Source organism: Anomaloglossus baeobatrachus, chromosome 5 (assembly GCF_048569485.1).
Source record: "Anomaloglossus baeobatrachus isolate aAnoBae1 chromosome 5, aAnoBae1.hap1, whole genome shotgun sequence".
NCBI classification, from domain to species: Eukaryota; Metazoa; Chordata; class Amphibia; order Anura; family Aromobatidae; genus Anomaloglossus; species Anomaloglossus baeobatrachus.
The window spans coordinates 56,355,021-56,372,866 of record NC_134357.1 but is presented as its reverse complement, the minus strand read 5'-3'; the positions used below and the strand labels follow the sequence as shown (position 1 = coordinate 56,372,866).

The following is a 17,846-nucleotide window of genomic DNA, read 5'->3' as shown; positions in this document are numbered from 1 at the left end:
GTGGGGTCCATGAGTTGGGCTTGCATACATTTCTTACTATCAATCTTTCCCCAGTCAATAGCCACAGTGTGGTTAGGCTTACTCACAGTTCTTGGCTCAGAAGTGGATGCTGGAGACTGGAAATGTGAATTATCCTTGGAAAAGATGTTAGGAAGATCCACATCAGGGTCCTGCTTGGCTTGGAAGTGGGTGATGGCTGCTTCAAACTGACTGGATAGTCCTTGTCCTAGGTCATTCTCCAAAATGACTGGTGTGAGCAGGTAATCCCCAAGCCCCACTTTCACTTCCCTCTGAGTGGTATCTGAAACAACAGGCTTGGTGGGGCCATCTATGAACCCCACTTCAACTTCCTCCTGGCTAGTCCCCGAAACAACAGGTGTGGGGAGGCTGTCCATAAACTCCATATGGACCTCTTCCTGGTCAGACCCCAAAGTAACTGGTGTGGGGTCGGTGTCCATAAGCTCCACATCAGCCTTGCTCTGGTCAGTCTCCACAATGACAGGTATATGGAGACTGTTCACAAGTCCCACATCGATCGCTTCCTGGTTAGTTCCCAAAATACCAGAGGTGGGGATGCTGTTCATAAGCTCCACATCAGCCTTGCTCTGGTCAGTGTCCACAATGACCGGTATGGGGAGGCTGTTCACAATCCCCACATCGATCACTCACTGGTTGGTCCCCAAAATACCAGGTGTAGGGAGGCTGTCCACAAGCTCCACCTCGACCTCTCCCTGGTCGGTCATTAGGTCCAACTGTACACATGCCAGAGGGACGTCTGAGCGCTGGCCCTCAGCCAGGGAGATGGATAATTGGGAATCTGGTAAAGGATCTTCTGGGGAAACAATAACTGGGCTTACCAGGGTAATGGAGGAACCAGTGTCTCATAGTCCCTGGCTCTTGACCGGCTGAGCTGGCAGATGGGCTGCAAGCATGCGGCCTCAGTTTTGGAGACAATCTTTATCTATATGTCCATTGCGCCCACATGTATAACAGCGCCATAGATTGGGCAAGTCACCGGCCCTGTTTGTAGTCCTTTGTTTTGGTGCAGCTTCTGCTGGGTAGCGGGACCATCCTTCTTGAGCGGCTGGTGCTAGCAGTACGGCAGCTGGAATCCCATAAACATATTCCAGAACCCAAGCTCTCTCATCTCTTGAGGATCTAGGCCCCAATGCCTCCAACAATGCTGTGGCTTGGGCTATTTTGGACAAAGTTGATTCCCGATTGTCACTAGATCCATGATGTGGCACATAGTTTAAATCCTCTGGGTCAATATTGGCGGGATCCTCATCGTCCTCTGCATCATTCTGGGCATCCCAACGGACTAATTTCTGGATCAAGTCCGACCGAGTCTCAGCGTTCCAGTAGATAATCTTTCGCCTCTGGCACAGATCCTGTAGCATCCATTTACTGCTGCGGTCGTAACTCCTCTCTGGTCCTTGTCCCATGGCTGAGCTGGTGGGGTTGGACATGGCAGCGTCCGAAACCTGAATGCCTACCTTATGGCCCGCTAGGTATGCTTATGTGCCTCCCTGGTTGTTGAGCCCTGGACGGTGTCCGCGAACACCAGTCCTCTGCAGCTCTCCTGGGTAAACCAGGCTGAGAAGTATCCCACCGCTGCCACCAATTGTGGAGACACGGGGCTCAGTGGGTGCTCTCGTCCGCTAAAACCCGCCGCCTTTAGAAAGACAGCGTGACTCAGGGCTCATCCCAACTGAACGCCGGCCTCCTTAACCATGGGCGTAAGACTACTCAGACAACACAGGGTGAGAGAATCACAATAATTAGACTTTATTCGATCCCCAAACAATTAATGGCATATAACACATAACCAGCAAAACACAAATGTAACAGGCAACAGAGTCTCACCCTTCTGCTGGCTCACCAGGGATTTAGAATGTCCATGCCTCCAAGGTTCCAGGGCTATTTACTCCACTCCAGCAGCACCCCGCTTTTGGCGGGCACCCACCGAGAAAGGAATAATGCCAGATGTAGGAAGCTGTCTGAGGTCTGCAAAGTCTGTAGTAGGTGACTGAATTGTCCCAACCTGAGTGTCCTCCTTAGGTTGTCCTGGTATGATGATACAATCCTGGCAGCCGGAGTCGAAATCCCTAGACTGTGGATATGGTCTCCAACTGGAACCGGAGTCCCTAGATTGAAGCCATAAGGTATCCTGATCCTCTAGTCAGCTCCTAAGAGCTTAGACTGGATCCATCAGCATCCATCAACAACAACCTGGTGGCTTAAAGAAATCCCTTTTATAGCCACAGCCTTCCACTTGGATACACTACATCCTCATTGATTGGTTGGACAAGATCGCCTCTCCGATTGGATGAATCTCAAGCTGCATGGACAATGTTCATCCAAATGATGTCTACAGAAAGACTGAGAGTATACATGTAGTCTGGAGTGCACAGACTAGACAATGACTACTAAGGTAATTACATTAGCAATACACAACTACATTACAATGATTACTGGAAGAGTCTGGAGAAACAATACGTCTGGCTTTCAGTGGCCAACACAATTACATGAGTCAACAAGAGTCTTGTAAAAACAATGAGGGACTTATCCCCCGTCTATAAACAATCTATCCTCCTGTCTGGATGAATGTTAAGAAACGTTAACCCATAAGAGTCCATGTCGTCACAGTCATGTCTCGTACCTCATGTGCAGGGCATTTCAGCTTAGGTATCCATGGTTATGATTGACCCCTCATATAGTGACAGTTAGATGCTCGTGGTTGTAATTACATTAGGTAAGAGATATGGCTATATCCGGAGAACTATACTACATTTCTAATTGGAGGTATTTGCTAATATCATTATTACACCTCTTAAATATCGGGGTAGGATCTTGAAGATGGGAATAACCCTTTAAGTAAAAAAACATATTCATTGTGTGGCTATTCAAATATATAAGGAAATCCTCAAAATTTACTTCTACGCCAGTCAAAAACATGAATATACCAACATTGATACCACTCATAACCAAATTTAAATCCATTGTGTATGAGCACAAAATTAAGTGCTTCACAGAAAACGTACATATTCAGGACTACCGGATTATCCATTTCCATTATACACTTGTCAAGATGAGGGATCAGGTACAAAGTTCTCCCATGGGACACTGTCAACATTAAAAAAAATGTTCATAATGTTTCTTACCAGGATGCATTTCTTCTCATAGTTGAAGACCAAGGCTTGTATTGTAAATTTCTCTCCTTGTACCACAGAGGAGGGGAGGATCAGGTCAATGAAGTAAGGTTTGAATGTGGTGAGCTCAACATCGGTGACACTGTCTAAACCATTCTTGCCCAAGCAGAAGGCATCAGTGACCCATTTAGTGATAGTGTGTGGAGTTGTTCGATTCAGCACAACGTGTCCATCTGAGCTGTAAGACAAGATGAATAAAGTAATATTAGTTACCATATATAATGCCAACAAGGTAGTGGTCCAGAAACAAATCCCTGAAGATTAAAAATCAATTGATCTAAATGGGATCAATAAAAGTCAGTATTAAATTTACATAACTCTTTATAAATCGTGACGCAAAATGAAGAGCATTGATTCTGCACTAAATAAAACAGCTATCATCTAGCCACAGCATTTATAAAAAGAATAAATAAACCATTTTCCTAAAAGATGCTGCTAATTAAACAAGCAGTATTCACATTTTGGCTGAACACTAGAAGCACATGGTCCATTGAACTGGTAAATTTATATTCTGATATCTCTGTCCCTTTACTCTCCTTGAATTTAGACGATAATGGTTGTTCACTACTTAGAAATTGCTGACCCATTCTTAGGGGTACTTTGCACACTACGATATCGCAGGTGCGATGTCGGTGGGGTCAAATCGAAAGTGACGCACATCCAGCGTCGCTGTCGATATCGTAGTGTGCAAATCCTTTATGATACTATTAACGAGCGCAAAAGCGTCGTTATCGTATCATCGGTGTAGTGTCCGACATTTTTATAATGCAGCTGCAGCGACGGTACGATGTTGTTCCTCATTCCCCTGCGGCAGCACACATCGCTGTGTGTGAAGCCGCAGGAGCGAGGAACATCTCCTACCTGCGCCCCGCGGCTCACGCCAACTATGTGGAAGGAAGGAGGTGGGCGGGATGTTTACATCCCGCTCATCTCCAACCCCCCGCTTCTATTGGCCGCCTGCCATGTGACGTCGCTGTGACGCCGCACGATCCGCCCCCTTAGGAAGGAGGCGGGTCGCCGGCCAGAGCGACGTCACAGGGCAGGTGAGTGTGTGTGACGCTGCCGTAGCGATAATGTTCGCTACGGCAGCGATCACAAGATATCGCTGTGGCGACGGGGGCGGGGACTATCACACTCGGCATCTCAAGCATCGGCTGTGCAAAATACTCCTTAGTATACGTCACCAATATTAAGTTGACATCTGACATACTCATCGATCAGCCGTATGGAGCAGGAACAGCACAGATCTATCACTGTGGAGGGGACACTATCTGGTTGGGCAAATCAAGTTTTAATGAAGTAATATGAAACTGAGCGGCAGTAGCCAGAAAAGACCACTATACTGTGCACAAAGTTGTGCTATTCTGGTTCTGTGCCGTGGTTTACAATAGACCCTATTTACAATAACCACATTGGTTACCCGATGTTTACCTTGGTTACAGCTTACCGCAGGCTGCCAGACGCCGGCTCCCTGCTCCCTGCACATTCAGATTGTTGCTCTCTCGCTGTCACACACAGCGATGTGTGCTTAACAGCGGGAGAGCAACAATAAAAAATGAACCAGCACTGTGTGTATCGAGCAGCGATCTCACAGCAGGGGCCAGATCGCTGCTCAGTGTCACACACTGTGAGATTGCTAATGAGGTCACTGCTGCGTCACAAAAACCGTGACTCAGCAGCGATGTCGCTAGCGATCTCGCTATGTGAGAAGTACCCCTAACTCTTCCTAACTAGTAACTAAAGGCCCAGTCACACACAACGACTAACCAGAGATCCCGAAAACGATGCGACCTGATAGGGATCGCTGGTAAGTCGCTGGGAGGTCGCTGGTGAGATGTCACACAGTCAGACCATACCAACGATGCAGGAACGATACAGGTCGCAGTAGCAACCTGTATAATGATCTCAGCAGTCACTGTGACCCTGTCACACAGTGTCAAACACAGCGATGTGTCCTGCCCAGCAGGCTACTGCCGCTCAGTTTCATATTACTTCATTAAAACTTGATTTACCTAACCAGATAGTGTCCCCTCCACATATTTACCTTAATTACTAGCGTCGGCCGCTCTCACGCTGCCAGTGCCGGCTCCCTGCTCCGTGCAAACGTAGATGGATTACACATCGGGTAAATAAGCAAAGGTTTGCTTATTAATCCGATGTGTACTGTGGCTATGAGTGCAGGGAGCCAGCACTAAGCGGTGTGTGCTGGTAACCAAGGTAAATATCGGGTAAGCATACCTGATGTTTACCGTGGTTACCAGTGTCCGCAGCTTCCAGACGCAGGCTCCCTGCAAGCGCAGTGTCGCTTGCACTTCGCTACTGGCTGGGGGCTGGTCACTGGTCGCTGGTGAGACCTGCCTGTTTGACAGCTCACCAGCGACCATGTAGCGACGCACCAGCGATCCTGACCAGGTCAGCTCGCTGGTGGGATCGCTGGTGCGTCGCTAAAGTGTGACGGTACCTTTAGAATAAAAAAAGGAGTCACATTAGTAGTGGAAAACCTCGTTAATGCTGATTACAGTCAGGATATTGTATGGAACATATTGTGACAAATTGCAGTCCTTGATATAGCAGAAGTATATTAGGAAAGTGTTAGTTAGAATGAGTTAGGATAAACGAAAAGGGGTGACAGTAGTAGTGAACCTGTCCGTAGAGTTATGCTGCTCAAATAGAATGAAGCATGCATCAGAGCCTGGCTGCACATGACCATCATGAATCAGCTGACCGATTCGCTTTAAAACAGGATGGTTGTATATAGACACAAATAACATAAATGTCTCCTAGCAGAGGATCCAGATAGTTAAGGTGGTGTCACACACAGCGACGATGACAATGACGTCGCTGCTACGTCACCATTTTCTGTGACGTTGCAGCGACGTCCCGTCGCTGTCGCTGTGTGTGACATCAAGCAACGAGCTGGCCCCTGCTGTGAGGTCGTTGCTCGTTGCTGAATGTCCTGCTTCATTTTTTCGTCGTCGCTCTCCCGCTGTGAAGCACACATCGCTGTGTGTGACAGCGAGAGAGCGACGAAATGAAGCGAGCAGGGAGCAGGAGCCGGCGTCTGGCAGCTGCAGAAAGCTGTAACCACTGTAAACATCGGGTAACCAAGGGAAGACCTTTCCCTGGTTACCCGATATTTACCTTCGTTACCAGCCTCCGCCGCTCTTGCTGCTAGTGCCGGCTCCTGCTCACTGCACATGTAGCTGCAGTACACATCGGGTTAATTAACCCAATGTGTACTGTAGCTAGGAGAGCAAGGAGCCAGTGCTAAGCAGTGTGCGCAGCTCCCTGCTCTCTGCACATGTAGCGACGTTATGATCGCTGCTGCGTCGCTGTGTTTGACAGCTAAGCAGCGATCATAACAGCGACTTACAAGGTCGCTGTTACGTCACAGAAAATGGTGGCGTAACAGCGATGTCGTTGTCACTGTCGCTATGTGTGACACCAGCTTTATTTTCAAATATGCTGACCTTGCTCCACTCATTCAAAGACAAGTTAATCCAAGAGAAAAGATAAGAAAGGCATTATCTACAATTTAGCTACTAAAGATCAAATGGTAAAGAAATAGGTTAATAAATGTCATATAAGACTTGATAAGATTTGTAGCTTTAATACAATAATTTGCAAGTCTCCTAACTATGGACATTAATGTAATAAAATGGTGGCATACTCACCCTACAGGGACTAACTCATAGATCCAGGTGTGCGGGAAAAAACTTCTTGCTAAATGTTTTGGGATTTCTTTGACAGCAACTAGGAAAAGTAAGTGTAACATTAAATATAATAGAAGTCATTTGCTTCTTCCCGCAGCGGCCAATTTTCTTTTTGGCGCTTTTGTTTTATTTCTCCTTTTCTTTCAAGAGCCATAACTTTTTTATTTTTCGATCCACGTGCCCATATGACGATATGTATTTTTTTGTCGGATGAGTTGTAATTTTGAAATACATAATTTATTTTACTATACAAAGTACTTAAAATGAAAAACAAAAATTCCAACTTTTGTGAAATGATAAAAAAAAAAATTCTGCTATTTTTTTTCCAGATGTGCAGTAAAAATGACCTGGAAACATGATTCTTCAGGACAGTGTGATTGCAGTGTAACCAATAAAATATCAGAAATTTGTAAAATCTAAATTTGGCTTGTGTTGCCATTTTTTGAAAGACACATTTTTTTTCCTGTTGATGGAGCTGGGGGAGGATGTTTTTTCCATGGTGAGGTGATGAGTTTCTTGGTATTTTTTTAGGGTACATAAGACATTTTGATTGCATTTTATCAAGTTTTTAGAAAGGTGAGGTGACCCAAAAAGCGCAACTCTAGTGTTTACATTTCTTTTTCTTTTTACAATGTTTACTGCATGGACCATTACATCTTATAGTTTGAAGGATCTGGCAATGCCAAATATATTTTTTTATTTCTTTATTTATAATGAGGAAATAGGGAGTAATTTTATTTTTTTTTTTTAATTTTCATTTTTTTAATGTTTTAGTTTTTAGTTCTCTTTGGGTACTACATCCTGCTAGGATGAAGGCGGCATCTACGGTGGCCTTTAGCAGGTCATGACAACCCATCCTCTAGACAAGATAGTGCCATGCTGAGCAGATAGGAGTAGATGTGATTGGGAACCAGCAATCACATCATTTAAATGCTTTCAATCATTGACAATGGCATTTAAATTGTTAAACATCACCAAACGGAGCTTTAAGGGATTGACCACTCTTCGGGAAAGCAAACTCTATAGACAATAATAAAGATATGCCAACCCACCCAACGGAGTTCAAAAAAACACTGGGTGAGTGAGGACTCATGGATACATTTCGCATATGCACCGGTAGCTTTCTCCTGCAATTAATAGCTGATTGGTGACATCATAATTGTAATGAGGTACCAAACATATTAAGCTGGGACATGGTTATGGGAGAGCAGTACCATACACTGCCATGCTTGGGTGCTCAGTACTTGTAATGAGCATTTGTGTGCTTGGATGGGCGCAGCTTGACTACTCTAGTATAATGGAAGTCAATGGGGGATAATGGAAGATTTCCAGGAAAAATGCTCAAGTTCCCCATTGATTTCCATTATACGGGGGTGCGCCCATCTGATCATACAACAGATTGTTACGTGTACCGAGCATCAGAGCATGGTAGTGCTCGCTCATAACTACTGGGATGTCTTTAACATTTTCTTTTTTTGTTTAGTAATTTACTAAAGATGGTCTATTCTAAGCGTAAAGGAATGAGAAGATTTCTAACATTCTGGAACTGAATCCAGTGGCAGAATAATATGGCAGGAGTGTTCTGGACCTTGTGTGGTTAAGTAGAAAAGACACAGAAAGAGAGTCCAGCTGTAGTGAGTACGACCTGAGGACAGCAATAGAGTTGTGGACTCAGTGCAGCTCGTAGAGCAGTGGGCTGAAGAGGCAACTTGTTGGGCAGACTTGGGAGTCATAGGCAATCAAACTGGTTTTGCCAGGTTGGGTCAAAGGTATCACTGGATAGGGCTGTGGTTCATGAGGGACAGACAAAAGGGATGGAGTATTCAAGTCAGCTAAGCCGTATGGCTGAAATGTTGCTTAGACTTTTAGTTTTATAAAATAGATTGCCTTCTTCCTTGTGACTGTAATACACCAGAGATTCCTGTACCTTCTGAATGTATGCGGCCTGAGTACAGAACAAGTGAACAAACTGACAACACCCTCATACTCGAAGGAGTCCTTTTCACTGGCGCCTGGGGCCTCATCACTGCACCTTGACCCATGCAACCCTTGCATAAGGATTCTTATTTATGGAAGTACCTTTAGTTTTTTTCTTTGGTGCAGACATACGGGGAGTCAAGTCTTTTGAACCAGTGTTGGTTAAAACGAGTAAGTGGTTTTCCTAAAAAAAGAAAAATATTGATTTGGTCATATTAACTAACTTACTTTATATTTAGCCAATCATTGAGAAGTGCTTTTATTTTTTATTTGATGGAGAATCTTTATATAGCTTTTGGACTGTACAGACTATAGATTACACACACTTTAGACTTTCGATCCCACAATAAAGATGTCCATATATTTGTAAATCAGAAGATAGAGCAGCAGACGATGTGTCATTAGAATTAGAAATGTTTAACCCCTTCACGACCTTGGACGGATCTATCCGTCATAGATCGTGTCCCGTTAAGCCCCGCCCCCTGCCGCGGGCAGGCGGCGTGGATCGGCACACATATCAGCTGTTTTCAACAGCTGACATGTGTGCCTGCTAGCCGCGGGTGGAATCGCTTCCACCCGCGGCCATTAACCCCTTAAATCTTGCTGCCAAAGTCTGGCAGCAAGATTTAAATGCGCGCGGCCATGTTTGTTACTCACCGCCGCCCCCACCGGAAGTCACGTGTGTTATCACGTGACTATCGGTGGTTGCCATCGTAGCACAGGGTCATGTGATGACGCCTGCTGCTATGATCTTTCACTTTCATTTTCCCTCGGCCGAGAGCAGAGGGAAAACCAAAGTGAGTGAATCTGCTGATTACAGCGGTATTGCTGTGATCAGCAGATAGCGATCAGCGATCGGATTGCTGATTGCTATAGCCCCCTAGGGGGACTAGTAAAATAAAAAAAAAAAGTAAAAAAAAAAGTTTTAAAAAATAAAAAAAAAAAAAAAAAACCTAAAAGTTCAAATCACCCCCCTTTCCCCCCATTGAAAATTAAAGGGTTAAAAAATAAATAAATATACACATATTTGGTATCGCCGCGTTCAGAAATGCCCGATCTATCAAAATATAAAATCAATTATTCTGATTGGTAAACGGCGTAGTGGCAAAAAAATTCCAAACGCCAAAATTACGTTTTTTGGTCGCCGCAAGTTTTGCGCAAAATGCAATAACAGGCGATCAAAACGTAGCATCTGCGCAAAAATGGTACCATTATAAACGTCAGCTCGAGACGCAAAAAATAAGCCATCACTGAGCCATTGATCCCAAAAAATAAGAACTCTACGTGTTTCGGAAAATGGCGCAAAACGTGCGCCACTTTTATTGGACAAACTTGTGAATTTTTTTTAACCCCTTAGATACAAGTAAACCTATACATGTTTGGTGTCTACAAACTCGCACCGACCTGAGGCATCACACCCAGACATCAGTTTTACCATATAGTGAACACCGTGAATAAAATATCCCAAAAACTATTGTACGATCCCACTTTTTTTGCAATTTTTCCGCACTTGGAATTTTTTTGCCGTTTTCCAGTACACTATATGGTAAAACTTATGATTTCATTTAAAAGTACAACTCGTCCCGCAAAAAACAAGCCCTCATATGGCAAGATTGACGGAATAATAAAAAAGTTACAGCTCTTGGAAGAAAAGGAGCAAAAAACAAAAACGCAAAAACGGAAAGTGCCCGGGGGCTGAAGGGGTTAAATTCTTTTTAAAATTTGAATTTGCCGGGTTTTACAAATTGTTTACAAAAATTCAATTTGTAGATAATTGATTCAAGAATATAAATACTGCTAAGACTCTAATTGCTTGGAAAAGATGTGTAACACTATGAAATCTGCTAGGACTGCATTAAACTCCTTTTGAGCTTTTTAACACAAGCACATCATTAGAAATATCTAAGTGATCTCATCATATATGGCAATGGTTAAACGGTTGGTAAGCAGTGGTAACACCTGCAAAGACAAATTATCTCTCTTAACAGTCCTTGTGATCAGACATACCATTCTGTTGTGGTCTGTAAATTTTTGAGAACAACTGTTATTTCCTGCATGAGGCCAACTCGGAATTCACCGGCCGTGGAAGACATCTCTAGAAACTGCGGTCTACACTAAATCTGGTTGACGATGCATTTTATATATGATGCACACAGAGTCCTGGACTTGATGATGGCCATCCATTCTTGCATCAATGACACTGTGTCTGTATGTCCTATGAAATTTGGATAGCATCTCCATCATGAACATAATGTCTAGACTACAGGAAATAGAGAATGAAGGTTCTATTTCTTCACCCTCTGTATCCATGTGACTTAGTACCAACAACTGACACTGTTGATTGAAGAACCTATATTAGGTAATTGTGATGCTGTTACTGAAGAAGAACTGGCAGTAAGTACTACATCACCAGAAATAGTAGTGTATATATATATATATATATATATATATATATATATAGTGTGTTTTTGTGTACACAGACTTGTACATATACAGTACATAAGTGTGCATATTTTTAAGTTTTTTTAATTAGCTTATCTTGTCGGAATGTCGGAATCATGTATGTATATTTTTATATACAGTATATTTAATAAAATTTGATGTTTTAGAAAAAGATTAAGAAATAACGTCTGGGATACCATTCTAAGTCGGAACTGGGTGCAAAAACCCTAAAAAAACCTAACTGTATAAAGAGAAGGGCTGCACAACAGCGACAGTGCAAGGGGAATGAATATAAAGCAAAAACTGCTATGTGAATACTGACATGAAAAATACAATAGCTATATGTAAGAATGAAAATATGACAATGGAATCTGCATAACTGCCATTAACTTTAAAAATAAGGAGAAATTTAGCTATTGAATTTATCAATGCAACAGAGCCCCAACACCTATTTACGGTATTCTCTTACATTGGGGTCCCTAGCTAATGTTTGTCCTCTCTTGCAGTTAAAAAAACTTACTGTGTATGGGAAGCTGAGACCCAGGCTATATGTATAATGTGGACTGGCAATAGGTGTGCGTGGGGCCGGATTCACAAACGAAAGACTACAAACCAATTAAGAAATAACGTCTGGAACACCATTCTAAGTCTGAACTGGGTGAAAAACCCCTACATTTTTAAACCCTTATTCTTAAAGTTCATGGCAGTTATGCAGATTTCACAGCCACATTCTTTTCACTGTCACTAGAGCGTCATTACAGAGGCACAGCCACCAACACCCATGACACATAAAAGGGTCCAACCCATGCTCGGTGTCCTGGGTACATTGCACCCCATGTGTCACACTGAGAAATTGTAGGAACTCTTAAGTTCAGTGTAGGAAGCCTGATAATATGGGGTTGTTTCACAGCCAAAGGCGTTGAATACTTGAACAGGATCTATGGTGGTCTCAATGCTGGTCTATATGTGAGTATCCTACAAGATGAGCTCCTTCGTACCCTTTGTACTTCTATACATACCCAAGTAAGTCGACCAACATTGGCTACACATAGAAAAGACCTGGGATCAGATTTCAGTGTAGACATGCTGGAATCTGATGGAGAGCATGCCCAGAAGGATTCAGGTAGTGTTGAAAGCCAAAGGTGGATTTAAAAAATACTAACAAAATAATAAAAATTAAGATATAGCTTTTTAAGAGCCAAACAGTAATAATGCAGTGACATGACAAGAATCTGCATAACTAATCATATGATAAATAGTTGCAAGTAAAATTTATGTATGAGATAGCCAAGATGATGGTATATAAAATGAAGGTAGTTTCAAGCTCAAAGCTATAGTGCAGCATTCCCCAACTCTAGTCCTCAAGAGCCACCAACAGGGCATGTTTTCAGGATTGCATTACTACCACACTGGTGGTGGGATCATCACCTATGCAGGTGATTAAATTAACACTCGTGCATTGCTAAGGAAATCCTGACAACATGCACCGTTGGTGTCTCTTGAGGACTGGAGTTGTGGAAGACTGCTGCAGTGGATGGTGAGATATGGAGCCTGAAAGTCAAAAGTTCAAAACATTGTTACCCTTTTGCTCGTGAGTATAGATGTCAGCTAGCTGAGTCAGATAGAGTTAGGAACAATGACAGAATTGTATATGATTAGTGTATATAGGAAAAACCAGGTTCAAATCCAGGAAATCATGCAAAAAGTTAAACAGAAAAGTAATCAAATATTTATATGATACTAAAAAATAATATCCAGACAACAATGATTAATCATAAACTAATCTCATTAGGTGAATTAATCTAGGAATATGGCAGAACTTATATTTTATTTTTATTATTATATTCACCACATGATGCTTAACTTGGTAGTAAGGGCGGCGTTACATGTGACGCTATATCATGCGATCGCATGAGCGATCGCACCCGCCCCTGTCGTTTGTGCGTCACGGGCAATTTGTTGCCCGTGGCGCACAAAGTAGTTTACTCCCGTCACACGTACTTACCTCCCGAACGACCTCGCTGTGGGCGGCGAACATCCTCTTCCTGAAGGGGGCGGTTAATTCGGCGTCACAGCAACGTCACACAGCGGCCGCCCAATAGAAGTGGAGGGGCGGAGATGAGCGGGACGTAACATCCCGCCCAGCTCCTTCCTCCCGCATTGCCGGCGGGACGCAGGTAAGCTGTGTTCGTTGTTCCCAGGGTGTCACACGGAGCGATGTGTGCTGCCACAGGAACGACGAACAACTGGCGCGCAGAAGGAGGAACGACTTTATGAAAATGAACGACGTGTCAACGAGCAATGATAAGGTGAATATTTTTGCTCTTTCACAGTCATTCGTAGCTGTCACACGCTACGATATCTCTAACGATGCCGGATGTGCGTCACGGAATCCGTGACCCCCGACGACATATCGCCCGATATATCGTAGCGTGTGATGCCGGCCTAAGAGGTGATAATGTCCGTCCATAAGACGCTGAGTCAGTGATTGCAGGAACAACACACATGGGCGTTTCAGGGGTTGTGTCGCCTTCTACAAGCATCATCATGATGAAATTATCATGTAAATTCTGCTAATTATAATTAATCGTCATTGTCCGTATATTTTCTGCGAGGGCCCCCTACCAGTTTTCTTGCTTCTATTTCTAGATAAAGAATGGTGGAAGGTCTTTGTGGGTTACTTTAGCTTTACATCAGACTGAGCCTGTTTCTAAAATTAAGAAAGGGCCTGACAATTCTTTAAACGCCGAAAAAAAAATAGAAAAAAAGCAGTGTATATATAATACTGAGTAAATTTGCCTTACCCGGAATAACTGAAAAATATCATATTCGCGATCGTTGGGCGCTGCAGTTCTGAATGGATGGCTAGCAAAAGCTTTTTTGAAATATTCCTGCAAGCAAAAAAACAAAAACAAAAAGAAAACTGAATTATGACACAGTCTAGGAAATTGTAATGCAACCTCTGCTAAAGTCTAGGCTAAAGTGATTGCCTTTGTATATAATAAAACAGACCCACCTGGGTCATAGAGTTGTTCTCTCTTTGATAATATTGGCTCCCAAAAGGCTTGTGTTCTACAATCATGGCCAAAAGTTTTGAGACTGACACAAATTTTAGTTTTCACATAATTTCATTGCTTCAGTGTTTTTAGAAGTTTTAGCCAGATATTTCTACATTTCGTAACTACATAAAGTTTATGCAAGATACAAGCTATGATTCATTAAGGCATATGTATAATGTGGGTACAGAAATAAGATTGACCTAATTCACTAAGGGGCACATCAGTTAATGAATTAAAGAGGTTATCTGACATTTTTTTTAACTATTGGGCTACATAGGGTCATGTAGGTAGATACCAACTACCTAGCTGACCTGCTCTCAGCCCCTCTTACCGGCTCAGAGTGGTCATGTGATCGCTCCTGGTAGGATTTTACTACTTCCTGTGATTTCAAGTAGACAGGGCAGGAGTTTATTCCCCGCCCTGATGACGAGAATCACAGCCGAAGTCCCATGAGTGACAGCCGGCTCCCCGCTGCCTGGCTCAGTGCAGGCCTCGCTGAGTCAGTATGTCGTGCAGTGCGACGCTGACTCGGATTCTCTGACGAGGAGTGCATATAGTGACACCAGTGCAGGTCACCACGCTCAGCGCTCCCTGCACTGACCCTGAACTGGGGATTATAAATAAAAAAAATAATAATTTAAACCTAAAGCATCTTTTTTTGTCCAGCCGGTACTTCATCTATGAAAGTGAACTGATTGCTCTGCAAACTATTCCCTGTGTGTATGTGTGGTTCCCCTGAGGCCTCAGTCGCCATAGATTACTGCACCCCACTAAGGATGCGGTGATCAGCCCAGATCCAGAGGAGGTCGGTACCGGTTTCACTAGTTACACAACTCAAACACACAATCAGGATGCCCTCCCCACTGGGGACCGGGATAGGGTAGGGTTTTAAGGCAGTCGGGGAGATTGCATGTCTCCATGGCCAATACAGGGCCTGAGGCACAGTGCCATATAGGATCCGGGGCCTTGATCTGTGTCAGGCCTCATTGCGGAACCGTGGCACCTGCAAACAGGATGGGAGTGTAACTCCAGACGGGAAGGGGTTCCCTTTAAGCTTTAAGCCACAGGGATCCAACTTACTAAGGGGAAGGGCACACCGACCACTGTACCAGACTGACCTCCAAAGGAATCCGGGTTCGACTGGGCCCCATCACAACAGGTGACCGGTACTACCTGGGCGTGCAGCATAACAGTGAGTAAAAACAACGTGGAACCACAGAGACTGTGTGAGTCTGTTATTGCCGGCGCCAACAGCCACCGCCACTGCCACTACTCCTCTCAACATCCTCCCCGGGGCCCGCTCCAATTGTGGGGATCGATACCATCCCGGCTGCTATTACCATCGGCCCCGGAGGACAGTGACAGCAGCGGCGGCTAATTCCCTGGCCGCATACCGCAGGTGGCGTCATGACAAACATCCACCTCTTAAAACCCCCCTTTTATTTTGGACACCTCGGGGCACGACACCGGGCCAGGCCACCTGTGACATCGCAGAGATCTACATCACCGGCCCAGCGAGTGAAGGTAACCCCCTTTGCCCCCTGGTGGGTGCCACATATGTAAGTCTGTATTATATACTGTGTATGTATATATATATATATATATATATATATATATATACATATATATATATATATACACACACAATACAGACTTGCATACACACAGGGTATATATATTGATTTATCTATCTATCTACCTATCTATCATCATCTATCTATCTATCTATCTATCTATCTATATATATATATATATATATGGTCTACGTATACAGTGGGTACGTAAAGTATTCAGGCCGTTTTAAGTTTTTCACTCTTTGTTTCATTGCAGCCATTTGATAAATTCAAAAAAGTTCATTTTTTTTCTCATTAATGTACACTCTGCAACCCATCTTGACAGAAAAAAACTGAAATGTAGAAATTTTTACAATTTTTTTTAAATTTCTATAATTCCGTTATCAGATGACAGACCTGAGTGGAGATGGGTTTTTTTGTGGATTTAGTTGAAGCTTTTATTGGAAATATTTTACATAAAATTTTGGATCACATTTATCCTGTGCTCTACGCTGAGCACTTATATTGGGGTTTCCATCTAAGTCTCCCAATAATGTGATTCAGATGAATCATCTAGCCTCTGTTCAGAGGTGTCCTTTTCAGAAGTGCACAAAACTATGGTCAACTGCGCTTTTTATGAATGCTTAAAAATATAGACATAATCAGATCATAAGCCAGAAGAGCATCCTCAGGGATTCCATATGCCTCATTATTGGGAATCTTCTGTTGGAGGTTCTGTCTCAATCACGTATTGCACAAGTAAACCCCGGTGTAAATGCTCAGCGCAGAGCGCAGGATAAATGTGCGCCGAGCTTTACTGTGATCTTTAGGAGGAAAAATGCACAAATCAACATGAGGGTTTATATTTTATATATATTTATTTATGCCATGCGGTATAAGTGATTAGATGGCTTTATTCTTCATGTCAGTGTGATTACAGCGATACCTGATTTATATCGTTTTATAGGTTTTGCTATTATCACACACTAAAAAACACTTTTCTTTTTACAAAAGAGTTTTTGTATTGCCATATTTTTAGAGCTATAGTTTTTCTATACTGCCGAAGATAGTGTCATGTGAGGGCTTTTTTTTTTGTAGAATGAGTTGAACATTTTTTTGGTAGCATTTTTTAATGCATAATATTGTTTGATCTCTGTCTAGTCCGTTTTTTTCTTCCAGAGGCAGAATTAACAAAAAAAAAGATTTTGGGAATCGATTTTTGTTTTTATGCTGTACACCGTGTAGTAAAGTGAGACAGCTCTATTTTTCAGATCAGAACGATTACAGCAATACTATATTTATGTTGTGTTTTATGTTTTGATGCAATAATTTTATTAAAAAAAAGAATTGTTTTATTCTGAAAGCTGTAATTTTTTTTTTTATTTCTCCAATGACGGAATTGAGTAGGGCCTTGTTTTTCGCGAGACAAGATGACGAATCTAGTTATACTATTTTTATTTATATTTTACTTTTTGATTGCGTTTTATGCCACTTTTTTCGGCAGTATGATAAAAAAATCATTGTTTTTTGCCACATTTTTTTACAGTACCCAATGAAGGGATTCGTTGCACCTTGACCCGGCAATTTAATCTTTGCGATCGCTGTCCTTCTTCCTGCTTCTTGTGGAGGATGCATCCTACATCATCCACATAGTGTCCACCGTTGTGCTCTTGCACACTTCTCTCTTCCTTGTTGAGGCAGATCAAAGTACTGTAATGCGTAGACACAGGGAAAGGTCAAAGAACACCTGCGCATGCGCACTACAATACTTTGCTCTGCTCTCAGCATGGCAGAGAGAAGTGCGCATGTGCAGGAGCGCAATGGGGGACACTATGTGGATGATGTAGTGCCATCTGCACAATGCAAGAAGGAGCACGGCGATCGCAAGGA

The 17,846-nt window shown here is 43.0% G+C and overlaps 1 protein-coding gene across 1 annotated transcript in view; it reads right to left on the bottom strand.

Annotated features, from left to right (window-relative positions):
• LOC142312622 (alpha-2-macroglobulin-like protein 1) overlaps positions 1-17,846 on the bottom strand; it is a 238,807-nt gene that overhangs the window by 116,365 nt on the left and 104,596 nt on the right. Inside the window, exons 16-19 of the mRNA XM_075351617.1 lie at positions 14,149-14,235; positions 9,005-9,086; positions 6,887-6,965; positions 3,165-3,390 (exon numbers count right to left, since the gene is read on the bottom strand). Of these exons, the coding sequence (XP_075207732.1) occupies positions 3,165-3,390; positions 6,887-6,965; positions 9,005-9,086; positions 14,149-14,235 (474 nt within the window). The remainder of the gene's footprint in view (positions 1-3,164; positions 3,391-6,886; positions 6,966-9,004; positions 9,087-14,148; positions 14,236-17,846) is intronic.